Raw genomic sequence first — 18,252 nt, 5'->3', positions numbered from 1 at the left:
AATTCAAGCACCTGGTTTAAGATGCTGTACAATCACCTAAGTAAAATTAAACCAATCACACAAAATGAATAATCTAATTTTATGAAATAACTCCTTTTTTGGATTCCTCAAATATTTAAAATTTCATGTTACTACTTTTTGTACTAACATAACACCTCTAAGCTTTCTCTAACAGGTCTCTAAATTTATTTTTAAATGCATTTTCACTTGTTTTCTAAACATTGAGATATAGTCATAGTTAAGTTTAATAGCAAAGCCACGAAGAAAACCAAAATTATTTTTTGTATCTAAAAAGCATTTTACTAATTACTACAAATTAAAAGTAATCCTAACATTCCTTCAATAGTGAAGTAACCTAATGTCAACAGGATGAGGCTTCTAAAAAACTTTTCCAATTTTATGAGTGCAGCATGTGGTATACTTGTGTTAAGGTTAATTTTTCCTTTAAAGATAAGTTTTTTCCATCATTACACTTGAATTGCCTTAGTCTTATTCCTGTTTACTGAGGTTTCAGACCAGATTTCCGTAAACCAATTAAAAAGATTCAAGCATGTATGCTAGACTCACAAATAAAACTGTGCTATTGAAGCACTTCTGAATATTTTATCTTGATGCATTTCAACAGGTAACGAAAAAGGAAAACGATCTAAAGCTGAAGAACTAGATCTGAAAAGCTGCAGAAAATAATCTCTTCAATATCAGCGTAAAAATTAGGTAGGAAACCACGTGGCAGGGATTCTATGTAAAAGATACATTAGCTTGTTTATGCTAATGCTTTTGAGGCTTTATTTGCACAGAATTATAACCTCCAACAAGCTCATACATACCAGGTGTTCATAAGCAACAACAATTGCAAATTGTTTACAAAAATTACAAGCCATTTGCACTATCCCCAGAAATCAAACTGCTGTGGATTGATTTGATTTATAAGTCAGAGCATGAAATACAAACAGCTACTAGCGTTAAAATCCAGAGAATTACATCTTGAAAAGCTACAGTAACAGACACTGTTTTGCATATAATGCATATTTATACACCCTGGAAATGCATGATTGCTGACAAACTTAACAATGTAAATTTAAAACACTGAGCATCACAAAGTGTTAGCAATTAACTTTCAAATACCAATAGCAACACCTCCATAAGCCAATTTCAAATCCATACACTCTGCTCTTTATGAAAATCCTCCTCTTATAAACAGCAATGTCGTCATCTTTTCTATGACTACTAAGCACAGTTTCAGAATACACCTGAAAATTTGAGCTCCTGGTGGAAAATGGGGAGGGTCTTGCCAGGAACTATGTACTAGGAACCAGCTTCTCTCAAAACTAAGGTGCCTCTGGAGTGACAAAATCAGGGATTTAGAGATTTGAAGGATTTTAGCAAACCGATTTAGTTCTATTATTTAGGCATCAGTTGAACAACGGCCACTGCCGGATTTCAAGGTGGTTTTTTTTAGTCCTCTTTTCAACCCAATATACAGTTACTTAGTTCTTAAGTAACTACCACAAGCTATGAAACACAAATTTCCTCAAACCTTTTAAACCACGGGGTCTTTTTGCATAGTCTTCCCTACTTTAAAGACATTTTATGTCTTGAATCAGTCACCGTTGAAATGAATGGTAAAGAATAAGGCCTCACCGCATGGCATTCGTAATGCTGGGGTTTTAACATGCTTAGGAATTGCCACATGGGCAGTTATCTTTTTATGCTTTTAGATAAATAATTTAAAATAAAGTTGCAGCATGTACTTCTCACTTCCCAACACATTAACCAATAAACACAGAGTGAACTAGAAGCACTGAATAAACATGGGTATGCTAAAGAGAATTTGCCCATTCTCTCAATTCAGATTAGCTTGACTGGATGGCTCTAAGGTTTACAGGTAACTTCCAGGTATTTGAACGTACCACATTTTGGTATACTTTGACATGGCAGCAATTATTGTTGGATATGCAAGAAGAGCAACTGAGAAACACAATGTTTAAGCCAATGGCACAATGGTTGTTGCCGAGAGAAATCTAGAGCATTAATAAGTGCCAAAACTATAAAACATTGCAGAAGACTCTAGACAACTCCAGCAATTACCTTAAGTCCTAATAGTTCCCCTTTTGTGTCAGTGTTTAGATTAATTTCTTCTGCAACAGAGTGAAGGTGAGATCACCAAGACTGAAGACCTAAGCCAGCTTTTAAATTATAAATTCTAATTAAACACAAAATGACTACTTTACTACATGAATGACTTGCCCCTAAACAGACACAGGCATATAGTTGTACAAACTATTCCTTTTATAGTTCAGACTGAGATCACTCTGTTGTAGGTAAAAAACAATAAAGCTAGATAAAAGCAGGTGGTTTTTTTTTTCCAGGAAAAGAAGTATCCAGTTTTAAATACTAGCAGACAAGCCTAAAGAAGTTATTTGAAGCTTCCGAGTGCCATGAAGCAGACAGATGGGGTTCTCCACATTTTTTTGTATTACAGTAACTGTGTTAGCCATCCTCTCTTGATAGTAAACTTAAAAGCGCACAGTAAACCTTTAATGCTGTTGGAGAGGTAACAAACCCAGCCCCCTTTCTCGGCAACCTTGTCACATAATCTGAATTTTAGTAACAAACCTCATTCTCTGGCATGTTAACTCGCTGCAGCATCTGTCACTGCTATGAATGGTTGATCATAAGTACCTCTGTAGTCATCTCAATGCTATTAAGCAGATGGCAGCGCTAAATCCGAATGATGTAGTACATCTCCCTGGTGGACTTTGTTTCCATACACTACCATTATTCTACAATTCCTCAGTGATAAATCTTATGTATTCTAGAGAACATTAAACAGTGAACTGACAGTGCCAGTTGATTTATTAGCATCCATTTCCCTTTGCCCTATTATTGTCTTCGCAAACACTTGTGCAGATCATGTATGGAGCCACTAAGGGACAAAAGTGCTTTTGCTCAATTTGAAACATATTTCAGAGATTTAAAGTAAACAATTTTTCTTCGTGCTGAAAAATGTTTAAACTGATCTACAAATTTAAATGAAGACCCAACTAAATGCTCCTGCTTCCTCCACAATATTCTTCTCTGAGTTTTCATAATAAAATTATGCATTATTGCATAATATAAAATAATGCAAATCTAGCATTAACATCAGGCCATTAAAACACCCACTACTTTCTGCAATAAATCCAAGTAATGGATTACAGTTCTGGACAGATTCAGGGAAGTCCTTTAAGAGTCAGCTAGGCTGTGTAAGTAAGCATGCATATGTGCTGGTGAGGGGAGCTGACAAACCTACATGCATCTGACATAAGAAAGTATCAGCACCAGCCATCACATGAGCATGGTGTTTCACACTTGTAAACTCACGTTCTACCATAAGGTCCCAAAAAGGTTTCTGGTATACAACTGCACATGTTGAATTACTACATATGTATATAGAGAAATTATATGAAGGAATTACTGACTGCATACCATGAAATCTGCCCTGCATGACAGAGTAACATTCAGCCTCGCCTTGCTGCTCTCCTTAGCTAGGCATTGAGTATCAACCATAAATGATCATAGCTTTTGACAACGTTCATTATGCTCTATTAAGGTAAAACTGTCTCGGCTGCTTTAAGTATTTATTAGTCTTTGAGTTTCAGAAACTGAGAAATATTTTGCCAAATTAATTTTAGATTACTTTGGTTTTTCATAAAATACTGAACAGCCCAGTTGATTAACCATCCCAGTTTATACTGGTAAAAATATCATCTAACAATCCTCTGCAAAAACTACCTGTGTAATTTAGTCACATCTCTTCTAAAAATCAGTTAAGATATCTAGTCAAGCTCAGTACAGCTCCAAGGCATATTTAAGTCTTCTTGACCATAAAAAATAATTCTGTTAAGAGAAATCCTGAAGCACTATTTGGGGCTTTGTTGCACGAACAAACAACTCTGGGTAAGAAAATATTTTAAAGAAAAACTATTTTTATAGGATTACAGGGCATTAAGAGAGATGAGAACTTGGAGAAAACTCTGATGTTTCTCTCCCTATCAGTGCTGTGACAGGTTTTAACTAAAGCTTCAGATTGCCAAGTACAAGCAAGGATACGGTCTCACACAATGTCAAATAAAATGCCATTCAACTTTTAAACACATGATCTGGTAGCAGCAAGCAGTTCAGTTGTAGAAAGGAAGAATTGTTTGCAGAGGCATGCAAAGTCTCAACTACCTCAATGCACACAGAAATACACAGTATGCTATTCTTCATATCTGAACATATCACCCATCCTAGTCCATCTCAGATTTGGCCATTTCTGGGAAATACACTAGAAACATCAAAATTCAAAACAATAAAGGAGAGTCATGCTGTGTTGTACTGAATGGTCAAATTTGGAGAATTTCCATCTTTAACAGAGGAATCACTAGAACAAGCAAAAACTTTAAAAACGAGTATTTCAACTGTCTCCACTGTATCACACATGTACATTGTACACACAGTGTACACTTGTGAACATTAACCAGGTTTGAGGTGCAGGAAGAGGGTTCATATACTGAAAAACTACTGCAAATAATTTAATGAGCAAACCCATCTTTTCAGTTTACTAGCTATTTCTCAAATTTCCTCTTTAATACACGATATCATTAGTAGCACAATCTTCTAGAGAAATTAATATCAGAAGACATACTAGAAATGCTATTACTTTTTAAGATTACTACTTTCAACTTACAAAAGGAAATAAGAAAAGTTATTTACACATGCTAGTCACTAAATGATGCATTTTAAACATGTGAATGCCCTCTATGCGCAAATGTATTTTCTTTCCATGCTTTATGAGAGCAAAATATCAAGAATTATATGAGGCTAAGCTATGAAAACAATACACTTTTCACTAATTTCCTTCACAGTAAGGACATTGTAATGCACCTAAATATGATAAGTATCTCTTAGTGGTTACAAAATGACATTTTGCAATATGGGCTACTATTTGATATTCAGATTAAAGATAGGAATGCTGTTCTAGGTAGCTCAGATGGCTGTTTATAGTTATTACTTTTTGCCTGCCAATACAATCCTAAAAATCTTTTTGCCAAGCCAGAAAATATGCCAGAAAATGAGTGTCAATACCCCGTGAGAAACGTACAAGTGAATCATCTCTTGTTTTCTTTTACCATGCAGCACTTAATAAAATTGGGGGGGATGATGTAATCATTCAGAAGATAACGAATTCAACAAAATCTAACAGTACATATTGTGAAACTACAGGTAAAATACAAAGCAGAGCAATCATTTTATGAAGTACCTCCTTCCAGACTGGGCTAAACATGTGCACATATATCTAAGGTTATTATATGTATTCTTATGTATTAGTCCTTTACAAGAGCAATTTCATTTCTTGGGAGATTTGCTCTTTGCTAATTAGTTCAAAGGAAAAAATCTTAGTGAAAATGTTCTTAACATGGAAAAAATCGAATCCAAGTAATGTTTAGTTTTGGCTCAGGCAAATGACTTTGTAATGAAGTCCAAATGTTTGTGTGCAATAAACCCATTTACCAACACTAGAAGCAGTAAAAGAGAACAGAATTACCAACATAAAAGTTGAGGCCTATTTTGGTAATTTTCTTTTTGCGAAAAATCCATTACCAGCAGCTGCTCTCTAAATGTAACATCCTACAGAGCCTCATATTTTGAAGGTCCTACACTGCTGGTTTCTTAAGTCATATTATTTATATCAACTTTCAATAGCTTACAAGACTCTGTAGGAGCCAAGTATCAGACACAAAGGTATTAATCTGTTAGTTCTCAACAATAACAACATTTGGACTTTCCACTAAGCTTTTTCACATTTACTAAGTTGTTGGGCACAGGAAAATATTCACTTATACAACAAAATTTAAGTTGGGTGTGTCAACACTACAGCAAAGCAGATGTCAGGTGTAAACAGCTTTGTTCTCAACTTTGCTGTGAATGGTTCTGTACTATTTCAGATAAGGCTACATCGTAAAAAAAGTCTTAAATATTTAGCAGAAGGTAAAACAGTCTAATCAATATCTGCTTATCAACATCACAATATCCACCCATATCTCCCCTTCCTACTGTCTTCATCTTCCCAGAGGGCAAGGTTTGAAGCTCTAATTACCCCAAATAACCAAAGCAGTAATGCAGAACTAGAGCATTAGATTTTATTTTACCATTTTCTCAACATTGTTTCAACCATTTGAAGTTTATTGCCATGAAAGTTTCACAAAATGACATTACAAAAGCTACTACTGATCAAACTGTGAATGCTTGGTCTAAGAGAAAGAGTAAATTACAACTCAGTAAAAAGTACACAGAAGGTCCCTTTCCAGATGTGCACATTAGCAGTGCCTAATAGTGAGGACAATAAGCCAAGCTGCTAAATAACGTGTCATGTGATATTTGCCAATAAGTTCAAACTACCACCTAATAAAAGTAGTTTGTATTTCATAGCATTTTTCCCCATCATTGGGACACATTAGTATTCTTTGTAATTCATGGAGTTTTCAAATAGCAACTCCTTTTAAGAAAGCAAAATTTTAAGAAAATAAATCAGAAGTGCTTAAAAATACTGTTGAGAATGAAGTGGGGGAAGGAACACAAATGGCAAGGTATTCAAATTTGTCACAAAGACAATTCCACAAAGGATTAAAACAAACTAAATGTTGTATTTTTATTTGGCTGTAAAAAAAAGGTGAAACACTGGAATATAATCATGTTTAAGTAGTAAGAAAATGCAATCAACTCTGTTTCAGATGATTTTACTACTGATCAAACTGTGAATGCTTGGTCTAAGAGAAAGAGTAAATTACAACTCAGTAAAAAGTACACAGAAGGTCCCTTTCCAGATGTGCACATTAGCAGTGCCTAATAGTGAGGACAATAAGCCAAGCTGCTAAATAACGTGTCATGTGATATTTGCCAATAAGTTCAAACTACCACCTAATAAAAGTAGTTTGTATTTCATAGCATTTTTCCCCATCATTGGGACACATTAGTATTCTTTGTAATTCATGGAGTTTTCAAATAGCAACTCCTTTTAAGAATTTTAAGTTTTAAGAAAATAAATCAGAAGTGCTTAAAAATACTGTTGAGAATGAAGTGGAACACAAATGGCAAGGTATTCAAATTTGTCACAAAGACAATTCCACAAAGATTAAAACAGTTTTCAAATAGCAACTCCTTTTAAGAAAGCAAAATTTTAAGAAAATAAATCAGAAGTGCTTAAAAATACTGTTGAGAATGAAGTGGGGGAAGGAACACAAATGGCAAGGTATTCAAATTTGTCACAAAGACAATTCCACAAAGGATTAAAACAAACTAAAGGGTGTACTTTTATTTGGCTGTAAAAAAAAAGGTGAAACACTGGAATATAATCATGTTTAAGTAGTAAGAAAATGCAATCAACTCTGTTTCAGATGATTTAATACCTTTTATAAAGTTGGGGTTTTTTTCTCCTCTCCCTCCCAAAATGAATTTGAATTAAATTTTCCTGAATTTCCTGAACTTTTGAAGACTTCCTGATTTATGATTTGGCATCACTAAAACTTTGTTTTAAGTTCTCATTTCTGTTTCTTTTCAACCACTCAGTAACTCGACTTCTATACTTATGTGATACTATAGACAAATAACACTGGGGGTTATTTCTAATAAGCCTCAACATTTTTACTGTTTAAGATGAAATTGAAAAAAATTAAGTAAAACTAACTTTCCAACTGTAGAATATTTCCAGTGTAGTTACAGCAGATCTGAAGACTTACCTTTGTGCTTGAGTGCTATAGCTGTTATCATAGGAATCATAGCTTTGTTCATCATAAGCAGTTCCATAACCATCATCATACTCCTGAAATGATATAAAAGAAAGGTAGTATTAATCATAAGCACACTTCAGAAAAAGTAGTAACCTAGTTCTAAGTATGAAAGACAATACTCTCCTAACATGTACATATGACATACGTACACCATGAAATGGCAAAATCTTAATGATATTAATAAAGACTACTTCCATTTAGGAGGCCACACACATCTAGAACGAATTACTTTAAAGGCATTTTGAACTATTGGCAGTGTGCTTCAAAAAGATTTTTTTAGTTAACACTGGCTTGTGCAGAGACAGTACAAATGCTTCATGTCTCCATGTACTTGAATTTGAGATGAGTGAGCTGCTGATCTTCAAGAAAGCTCTTGAAGAGGGAAGCATTTCAGGAATCAAAACGTCTGAATAAATAGTGTGCAACTGGCTTAGGTAGCTGACTTATTTCTGGACAATAAATTCAGTATTCTACGTAGACTACGGATGGGAAAGACATTCCCTAGAGATAAGACTAGTAAGAATGTTGGTTTTACTTCTTTGAATGCCCTCTGTACACTCTTCAACTTGTGGAAGTTTAGCATCCATTAAGAAACTAAAAGTAAGGATTTCTTACTCCTCCCGCATTATCCACACTATTTCAGTATACACCGTAGTAACACTCTTCCCAAAATAGCACTGGCTTTAAATACCAAGTTGAACAAACCACTAACTCCAGCTACAAGACATACAGAAGTTTAAGATAAAAACAAGTCACAATGATGCTGTTTCCCTAGAGAAAGATGAGCTACAGAAAACCAAAGAACTGTCACCAATTTATTGTTTCATCCACTAATAAACCTAACTGAGCTAAACACATGAAAAGTAGAAACAGCACTTCCTTCGTACTGATTCCTAGGAAATCCTAATATCCAAATATGCCAAAGACCTCAATGGATATTTAGGGGTATATCTTGTCCAGTTTTGCCAGATGAGAATCACCCAATGAGAAGAAACTTTGAAGATATAGGGACCCAGAGAAAGGAAAATCAGGCTTCATCTTATATATGGTGTTTTCTGAGTAAGTGTGTATCAAACCCTGGCAACATAAGGATAAAGTCTTATGAAAGAATAAATTCTCTTCCAGGAAAAGGAACCTTTAAGAGTCTTTCAGCGATGACAAAAAACAAACCAACCAGCAGTATCAATTAGGTAGGGATGACAAATGATGGATTGTCCAACTCTAGTAGAAAACATCTCCAATGATTGGAATCTGACAGCTTTCTAGACATTGTAAAGAAAGCTTTCTATAGCAGAAGCCAATGACATACTCAAAACAACTGATAGGAAACTGAATTTGCTAAGAGTTTTTAGCATTTTTTACAGTCATCTGAAATTGCTTATATGGAAAACCAGGCAATCTGCACATCAATACTGCTTCACCACCCCTAGATCAGTGAACATGATTGTTTCCCAGCAGTGATTAGTAGAAGGGTGTCTATGAATAGACTCATTTGTGCAGGCACAAATGAGTGACGACCTATTCATAGGTCTGGAAGAAGAAACGAGGATTCTTCCAGTTGTCTGTTGTGAAGAGATCCATGGATAAATAGTCTCATTTGAAGAAGAAATGCATTGTTTTCTCTTTCAGTAATTCACTGTCCTGAAACTAAAAATTAAAATAGAGTCTCAGTGTTTTCTTTGCCCATCTGATATGGATATGAATTTTTCTTGATAAGCCATATACTGAACCCACAAAACCATTGCCTCCTGGCAGTTATTACAAACAAGCACTTTATTACTTATCGATGCAATACAGAGACATCTGTTAACAATACAGACATTGATCAACAGCAGAAGCTGTTTGAGCCAACTTATTTGCTCTGTTCCAGAACATTTACATGACATTTGGTCTCCTCTTACAGAATCTCCCAACTGTGAACCAGCCATCCCTAAGAGGGACTCCCAAACTTCAAACCATGCACATCCAGCAGTGACAACAAATGAAAGCAGAGGACTAAAATTAACCTTTTAACATGTTAGGAAAGCTTTGCCACTAAGGAATCATTGAAGAATAGGACTGATTGCTTAAGAATTCTCCACATTTGTTAACTATTTTACTGAAAATTGATCATGAAAGAGAAGGGGAAAACAAGACTACTCTGAAGTTATGGTGTATTTATGACTTCTTGAAGACAAAGGAACGAAGTAAATTTGAAATAGGAAGAGCCTTATGTTAACAAGATGTTCAGCAGAACAAAAGGAAAATTTTGGGGAGGTCCATGCTGTATCAGACTTAGCGTTTCTAGTATTAGCATTTCTCTTCCAGAGAAATTTTGCCCAGAACTCATTACTGTTCACCATTTTGTGTGTTAATAAATTGACTACTGCAGAAATTAAGTCCTGCATTGTTATATTGTTGAAGGTGGCTCTTACAAGCTTTTAAAGGAAAGATAATCTGGTTTCTAGTTTATATGTGGGACTCCTGTCACTTAGCATTAAAAAGATCAACCTGTACTGTTGCAATTACTATAATCTGTTTAAATAGATCAATTCTTCCTTTTTATTGCTGTATTTACATTTATAAAACAAAAAAAATTACATTAAAACTAAGATAAATGTCATGTGCAACATGCTGCAAAAATAGAATAGGTTTAAAGAGCTGTTCTGTTAAATGGCTTGTTCTGTTAAGAGATAAGAGATTCAAATTCCAAAACCTTTGTTTACTGTGCAGTATTCCCTTGAAGTAGCAATTAGGCAGGGGCAGCTGAAGTATGTTTCAGAGCTTTCCCTGAATTAGGTCTGACACAGTATTTTCTCTTAGTCATACAGTATTTGAAAACTCTTTCAGGAGGTTACAAATAAGCTTGGCCAAGGCAGAATGTTTTACATTTTAGATTAAATCCACACTACTTGAGTATTTTCTTTCTGAAACACAGACCTCTTGTGGCTTCGGTAAGTGTTTAACTTTATTTAGTATCTAGGTGAAATATCCTTGGCTATCATCGTGCTAACTTAAGTGAAAATAACCATCATTTTTACACATATATAATGAAAATGGACAGAAGAGAACTTAAATAGGCACAGATATCCTGTACTGAAGAACATCACAGATTCACTGACAAGCACTGCTATACAGATTCCTTTCTGTATAATACAGGAAGAATTATACCTTCATAACAATATTTTAATTGCATTTTTCCTGCTGATTTTTTTGCATGTTTCAGGTATTTATAAAAGCATTCATTTTTGTATTTAAAGCCATTATTCTTCTTCATGTGGATGACAGCATTTGTGTTCCTACCACCTACCAAATGCAATACAACGGACTTCTCCTCTACTCCAATTACACAAGTCTATAAACAGCTCTTCCTAAAGGTACTCCATAATCAGAAAGTTTACTGGTGAAGCCGTATTTCCTCTCCCACTCCAAAACACAAATGCCCAAACAAAATCATATTTTCATCCCATGAATTGGAGCATTTTGTTTGTTATTCATTATTCTACTTTTCAGGATAACCTAGAAAACTAACTCGCATCAGATTTAGTCTGATCAAAAGAAGGGAAATGTGCTGTACAGTTTGTGCTTACAACAAAAACGTAGAAAAAAGAGCTGAAAATGCTAAAGTCCTCTTAAACTACAAGTATTTTCCACACAAACATTTGAAATATCAGCCAGGAAGGTATCAGGAGCAATTGTCCTGCCTTCTGTTAATTTCAGTCTTAAGAATCTTCCCCCAAAGTAACAGAACAGCTAGAATTACAAGACAGACCTTCTGAAAAGAGTATGAAATCACTCTGTAAAATCTCAAACCTTGTTAGTAACTCCTTTATTAAGCCAGAATCAGATTACATCTCCCCATAAAGAGAGCTTCTGCCTACAGTTGTCTCGATGATGGTGCCCGCAGTTGATATAAATCCAAAGAGCAGCACTGGTAACAGTAATTGTTCAGTGCAACGTGCGGATATTTTTCATGAACAAAACCAAAGGCAATGTGTAAATATACACCCTTCAAATATATTAAATAGTAAGTTACTATCACAGATCAAAAGGTGATAAAAGCAATGAAAGCAATCTTTGCCAAAACCTCTGCACTACCCAAAACATTATAAATCATGCTAAGCCTTGCTCATGTGTGGTTTTTTCCAATAATTAAGTACTTTAAAGATACCCTTGTTCATGGGAAATAGGAAATGGTGGCTTTAAATTATAATCCGCTGGCAGTGACAATGACAGACTAGTGTTTGGGCCCTCTTTAGGGGAAATTAAAAATGTTTCAAAGAGAACAAGACAGAGAAACAGGAAGAAAAAAGAGGGTAAAAAGTTCATTTTAACAAGAAGGCCATTTGCAGTGCTGGGAAAAAAATCATCAAATCAGTAAGAAATCAATTTTCAAGCTCTCCCCAACTCAGGAAACCCATCCCAGGGAAAAATTAAGGCTGTTACCACTACAACTAAAAACTTGTTGTTTCTTTTCCTCATCATTCTCTGAAATTAATACTTTCACTACTACTTTGTCATAGAATACTGGTGGGATGGCTTCCTTTTAGAGAAAAACTATCACATTCAAAAAATTGCGTGCACAGAGATTAACTTGAAGGAGAAAGAACATGAGACAACATCAGTGCAGTGCAATGAAGAATTTTTTTTTTTTGGCAAATTAGAATTGTAAAGGGAAGGAACAGCCATTTTGTTACGTGGAAATAACACCTCCCTATCATTTAATCAACAGGGAAGATTGGGCAATCAGAACAAATATGGGTAGCTACTACCATCTAAAGTCTGAGTGATAACATTAAGGACATTAGCAGCAAACATGCACAGACTGTAAGGTCTTATTTTGTAGATTTTCATCTGTTTTCATCTAGAAGGAGCCTAGTACATATTCAACCAGAACAAATAAGGTATTCCCCGAATGAGAGATGTACTAGCGGACTGTCTTTCATGCACCTCAAAAACAGAAGAGTTGCTAATGGATATAGGCAGTAGCATTTAAACCAAGTTACCATCAGGCCAAAACAATTCTGTCTTTCTATATACAACAGCAGGGAGCAGTGTCAGAATCGGGAGGTCGACTAACATGCATTCAATAATACCAAGTCAGAAAATGGTCAACTTAAATGAGAAGCTTAAACTAAAATACTTTGAGAAGAAAATATTTTATATGCACATTATAGGTGAACTTTCAACTTTGAGATAGGCAGGTGGAAAAACTTTCCAGTCTTTCCTCCAAAACATTCCACTGTTTCCACAGCCAAAGTCGCCTGAGTTCCTGAGAAAATGAAAAACATTTTCCATTCTCTCCACCTCATCCTGAAAACCCCAGAGAAGGTAAATGTAAAAGATTCAAAATTAAACAAATTGAGGGACTTAAATGTATAAAAATGTTTTAAACTTATTTCTTGCTTGTCTTATTTAGCATGAAAAAGAACATTGTAATTGGCAAAAAAGCCAAGAAATAACGGTTTGATGTTATGAATTTCCTTTCCAAAAGTCTTACCTGAATTCACCCTGACTTCAAGAATAGTCTTAGCACTTCTGAAGAGCCAGAACTCAGCAAATACATTGCTTAAAAAAAGGTGTAAGACCGAAGTAGAAACCACAACTTTATCCACAGAGGGGAACAGAGGCAGAATGGACAAAAGATCACTTCTCTAGTTCTTAGAGAATGAAGCTACCTTAAGCCCTTTTCCAGGAATCCAAACAAAAAGCTTCACACTCAAAACAACTAAGCAATTAAAAACATTTGAAATTAATGTTACATGTTATTAGGAAGCTATCAACATTCGGAAGACCAAGGTAAATAAAACATGGTGTGACTCTTGCAAAGTGACATTAAAATTATACTTGAACTCTATTCAGGGAGAATTTAAATTCTTTTCAAAGTCTTATGTCATCTGGACTAGCCCTTATTTTGCCTAATATTTTGCCACCTCAACTCCAAGAAGCACTTATTTGTAAATAAAAAGCTTGGGTTTTTTAATATGGTGTACAAAGTTTTTGCTATTTTTTCCAACAGATCTTTCTTTCTTCAACCATGAAAAGTAAGTGAACAAATGAATGTTAATGAGAAAAAAGTCTACTTTAAAAACAGTTCACCATGCAAAATCAACATTCTATTAATAGCTCCAAGAAATTGCTTCCACATTAATCCTAATTTTCAGTTTTTCAAAAAGTAAACTAAATATGATCTCAATGAGGAGACGGAATTCAAGCTCAATGCTGGAGATCAAAACAGAGAATGTGCATTCACTTTCTAGGAAGGTGCACTAAACAACAGGCTATAGGTTATTCAGCTGGATGGGCTCTCACCTGTAAATAGTAAGACTTTGCATTCATTCTTTTCACTAATGGATACTTACATGCGTATTTTATAATAATCACTGGATTATGAAATGGATTTTGTTCAGCCACCCAGCCAAATGTTGTGAACAAACTTCCCTTAAGTCTTCCCACAAATTTGTAAGGATTTCTTGCAAAATCAAAAGGATAGAAGCCACTGCTCCTGACACTGTGTATGCTAGGACAGCCAGTATCCTGGTGGTCAGCACACCATCTCCAGAGAGAATCAAGGGAATATGAACACCTGCGACAGGAATTTGAACCAAGGGCTTTCCACTACTGGAGAAATACTGAGCTTTAAATTAAGAATAGACAGAGCATCACATCTTCTGCTCATTGTTTGGGTGTGATCTTGTTAGCCAGCATGTTATGTAATGTCTTTTGGGTCTTCCCCATTTCTCATGGGAAACAGTATGAGCATAGTCTCATACTATTTTAGTATCTATAATATATATGTATCTTATTAAATACATAGTGTGAGTATAGTCTCATGTACAGACTTAGTATGAGAATTACAAGCTTAAATCTAAATTCAGTCTGAAGCACTGCTTTGTCCACCAGTAAAAGCAATTTCTGGAATATCCAGGAACTATAAACTTTTAAAACTTAGCAATCCCTAAGCTTTAGGATCTTCCAGAATCAGGCAGTAACTAAACACAGATTTTAAAGAGTAGATTTTGAAGTCTTATCAGCATCTCTTTTGTATCCAAGTCTTCTGTGCACCCTTCCAAGTAGACTGTATCTGTAAGTTAAAAAAAACCCTTTGCATGTAATTGGAAATAGTTCATAATGTTTTTTTTTCAAGTTACAATTTACTAGGTCTCTTACTGGTAGACATTCCATTTTAATTCAATTTCTTATTACAGAATGCAATCTCACTGAAGCATTCTAATTGAAGCATTAACTCCTAGAAATTATACATGTGGTCACTGCATTAGAAAAATCTGCCGCTGAGGTAACCCTTGTCTGAACACAAGAAAACATCAATAAAATTGCCAGAAACAGAACTAAAGCTCTGCCACAACGTTCCCCCACACACACTAGGGAGGAACATTTAGATCTGATTGCTTTCCAAAGTAGTGTTGAAGCAAGTCTTGGCCATAACTTGCTAGATTGCTGACTTTTATTTTTCAGGGCAGACATTCCATACTGCCACATCAACGGGTTTTAAATCCATGTTTAAAGTCCAATTCTTAATGCCTAAAAAATGTGATTATCAGCTCAAATAAACCTCACTTTGCATTTAACACATTTAAGCAGCCAAAACAGGACTTGACATGGCATGATCACAAATATATTCATACAAAGTACAGAACTGAAATATATACAGAATATTTGCAAAATATTTACCTTTTAAAATGAAAATAGCAGCAAATAAAAATCTAATCTTAAAAAAGCTTCAGCCACATTGCTACGTTACTAATTTGGAAAAAACCTCGAAGTTTGAAGCTGGTAAGAAGACAACAACAGCAAGAGGCAGAGAGCAGCAACTGTTACTAGACAGTAACTGAGACAGAACAGTTACGGTCTAACCTATGTTTGACTGAACATTGGCTAAGGAATTGACACCATTAAAAAGCAGTGAATCGGTAGCATACTAATTTCCTGCTTATTGAAAGTTATGGAAAAGCTTAAAATCTCCAGCTAGTAGTTAAATACAATTTCTATTTCTTATCTTAATGGAATAAATTGTCGGCTTAAAAATGCATGAAAATACTTTTATCTATTACACAGTTTTGTTCAGTGAGCAGAGAAGAATTCTCATATAATTGAGAACAATGTCCCTGGAACTATCTGCAAGTGCTTCAATAAATCTAGCAACCATCTAGTATGATTTCCCTTATCCAAAGCATTATAAAAATAATCCTGGCCATGCTTCACACGTCATACTAGGCTTTCTCCTGACCTGAGCGGTTGAGGACATAAAAATGGGAGGCATGTTAGCCTTCAGAGAAAGTTTATCACACCAAACAGAGCAGTGAGGTTAGAACAGTGATTATAAAGCTGGCTGGCCACAGAGGCCTGAATTTTTGCTATCATCTAAGCTGATGCTACAGCTATTAAAAAGATAGTGTTCACAGAAAATTATAAGGAACTGTCATTTAGTGGCTGCAAAAACTTCATCATGGTACTAACAATATGATGAGGTCCCAGGAGGAATGGGTCCTGGGGCTAAGAGAGATACATAAGTGAGACTAGCAACACTGGAGTGGGAAAAAATAGTTATACTGAACTGGAAAAACCTGCAGATACTGCTGCTAGTTCAATATGTTGCGTGACTTCAGCAGAGAAGGCCACATCAAGCATCCAGAGTCAGCATTGCCAACATCCCAGAAAGCTGACAGACAGAGGTAGTCTACCTCTGTGTAGAGCTTTCTGTAACGGGTAAGTACTGGACAACTTCCCTATGGGCTCCAAGCACAGGACAGCAATGGTCAATAGTCCTGTTCATCTTGAGCTCACATTAAAATGCATTTAAGTTCAAGTGAATGATTTTTTGCCTGTGGCATGATTTTCCCTGTGTGAGATACTGCCTCCAGAATTAACCCTTCCAATTTTTCAGAATGAAGTAGGTATTCCGCTTCCCATTTTGATATTATCTTTTAAAAAAAAACTCCTTAAACAATCAAGAGGAAGGAGAGAGATTAGGATAGGCAGGAGGCAGAACTGAGTAAGAGCCTCGTAGGTGTTAAAGATTCATTGGTCTCAAGGACTACAGAAAAAAAGCCAAGGGAGTGAAGGAAAAGGGAAGCTGTTTGTGACTCAGTGATGGCCTCATTTTCTGTCACAAGGTATACTTAATAGTACACAACAGAGAAAATAGGCAAGGACTTTATGTACTGAAAGCCCTGCATCATCTTTGAGATATTTACAGAGTTACAGAAGGCAAGTGGTTGAAGGCTTCCATCCAGAATATAGTTTGCTTCTTTCTGAACTTGCATAGTTTCACATTATTTTAACGAGTACAGAGCAGAGGCTTAGAAGCCTAAGGGAATGAAAAGCTTCATGAATCCTTGCAGACTTTCCAACCCTCAATGGAAAAGTTCTAAAGGCTGCTCTGTAACCTCTCTGGATATCCCAGTCCCCCAGGCTCTGAAACTATATGCTGCTTAAAATAACTTATGATACCCACAATCTCACTGATGCTTTCATTCTACAGACACTTCTCCTCAAACAGTGACACCTTACCCTGCTCAGATATTCGGAGGTTGGCAAACCAGCACTTAATACTATATATGGTTAAACAGCAATTAGTAAGCGAAGGACAGAAATACTAGTAATGACTTCTACCATGTTACCTTAAACCTGTAAGAGATACAGTTAAGGTACTTTGATAATGTACTACAAATGTGCAGGTAAAAAAAATACCATGCATTAAATTTAACATACAACACATCAATGGTTCATGTCCTAGCAAAACTTTATTTTAACGAGTCTCCGTTTTAACAAAGGAGACACAGAAAATATGGTAATTTTAAAATGGACCAGCTAGCATTGCTGTATCAATTACAGCTTTAAATATATCTATCCCAGTTAAGATATCTTGTTTGGAAGATAAGTGATCCAGTTCTAGAGAACATTCTTTTTAGAAGTTATTAGCACAGCACTATTTTTCTTTATAGTGCCATTCCATTTGCTAATTATTCTATCAGAAATAAAGCATTTGAATCAGGATACTGATTCAAACAGCTGTTATTTCCATGCCACTTCTATATACACGCTATAAACAGCAGATATATACAAATATGAAGTTACTCAGAGGTTTATTTTCTTCCACATCACCATGTGTTCAACAGTGTATGACATGGAAACAGGCTGTTTAATGAGGACCGATTCCTTTGAAAGCATTGTGAAATAACCACTTACTTGCAATAGCCACCTTGACTAGTCAAGTCAGGTATAGCCGGGGACATTTAAATACATTGTTCAAGTACTATTGTTCAAATAGTGTGGCCAGCAGGAGTAGGGAAGTGATCGTGCCCCTGTACTCGGCACTGGTGAGGCCACACCTCGAATACTGTGTTCAGTTTTGGGCCCCTCACTACCAGAAGGACGTTGAGGTGCTGGAGCGTGTCCAGAGAAGGGCAATGAGGCTGGTGAGGGGTCTGGAGAACAAGTC

At 35.6% G+C, this 18,252-nt stretch overlaps 1 protein-coding gene across 1 annotated transcript in view; it reads right to left on the bottom strand.

Moving 5' to 3' along the window:
- KHDRBS3 (KH RNA binding domain containing, signal transduction associated 3) overlaps nucleotides 1–18,252 on the bottom strand; it is a 71,013-nt gene that overhangs the window by 11,539 nt on the left and 41,222 nt on the right. Inside the window, exon 6 of the mRNA XM_019473779.1 lies at nucleotides 7,761–7,843. Within this exon, the coding sequence (XP_019329324.1) occupies nucleotides 7,761–7,843 (83 nt within the window). The remainder of the gene's footprint in view (nucleotides 1–7,760; nucleotides 7,844–18,252) is intronic.

Source organism: Aptenodytes forsteri, unplaced genomic scaffold, assembly GCF_000699145.1.
Source record: "Aptenodytes forsteri isolate BGI_AS27 unplaced genomic scaffold, ASM69914v1 Scaffold140, whole genome shotgun sequence".
Taxonomy (NCBI): Eukaryota; Metazoa; Chordata; class Aves; order Sphenisciformes; family Spheniscidae; genus Aptenodytes; species Aptenodytes forsteri.
The sequence above is the reverse complement of the archived record's forward strand: the minus strand, read 5'-3'. Positions and strand labels throughout refer to the sequence as shown.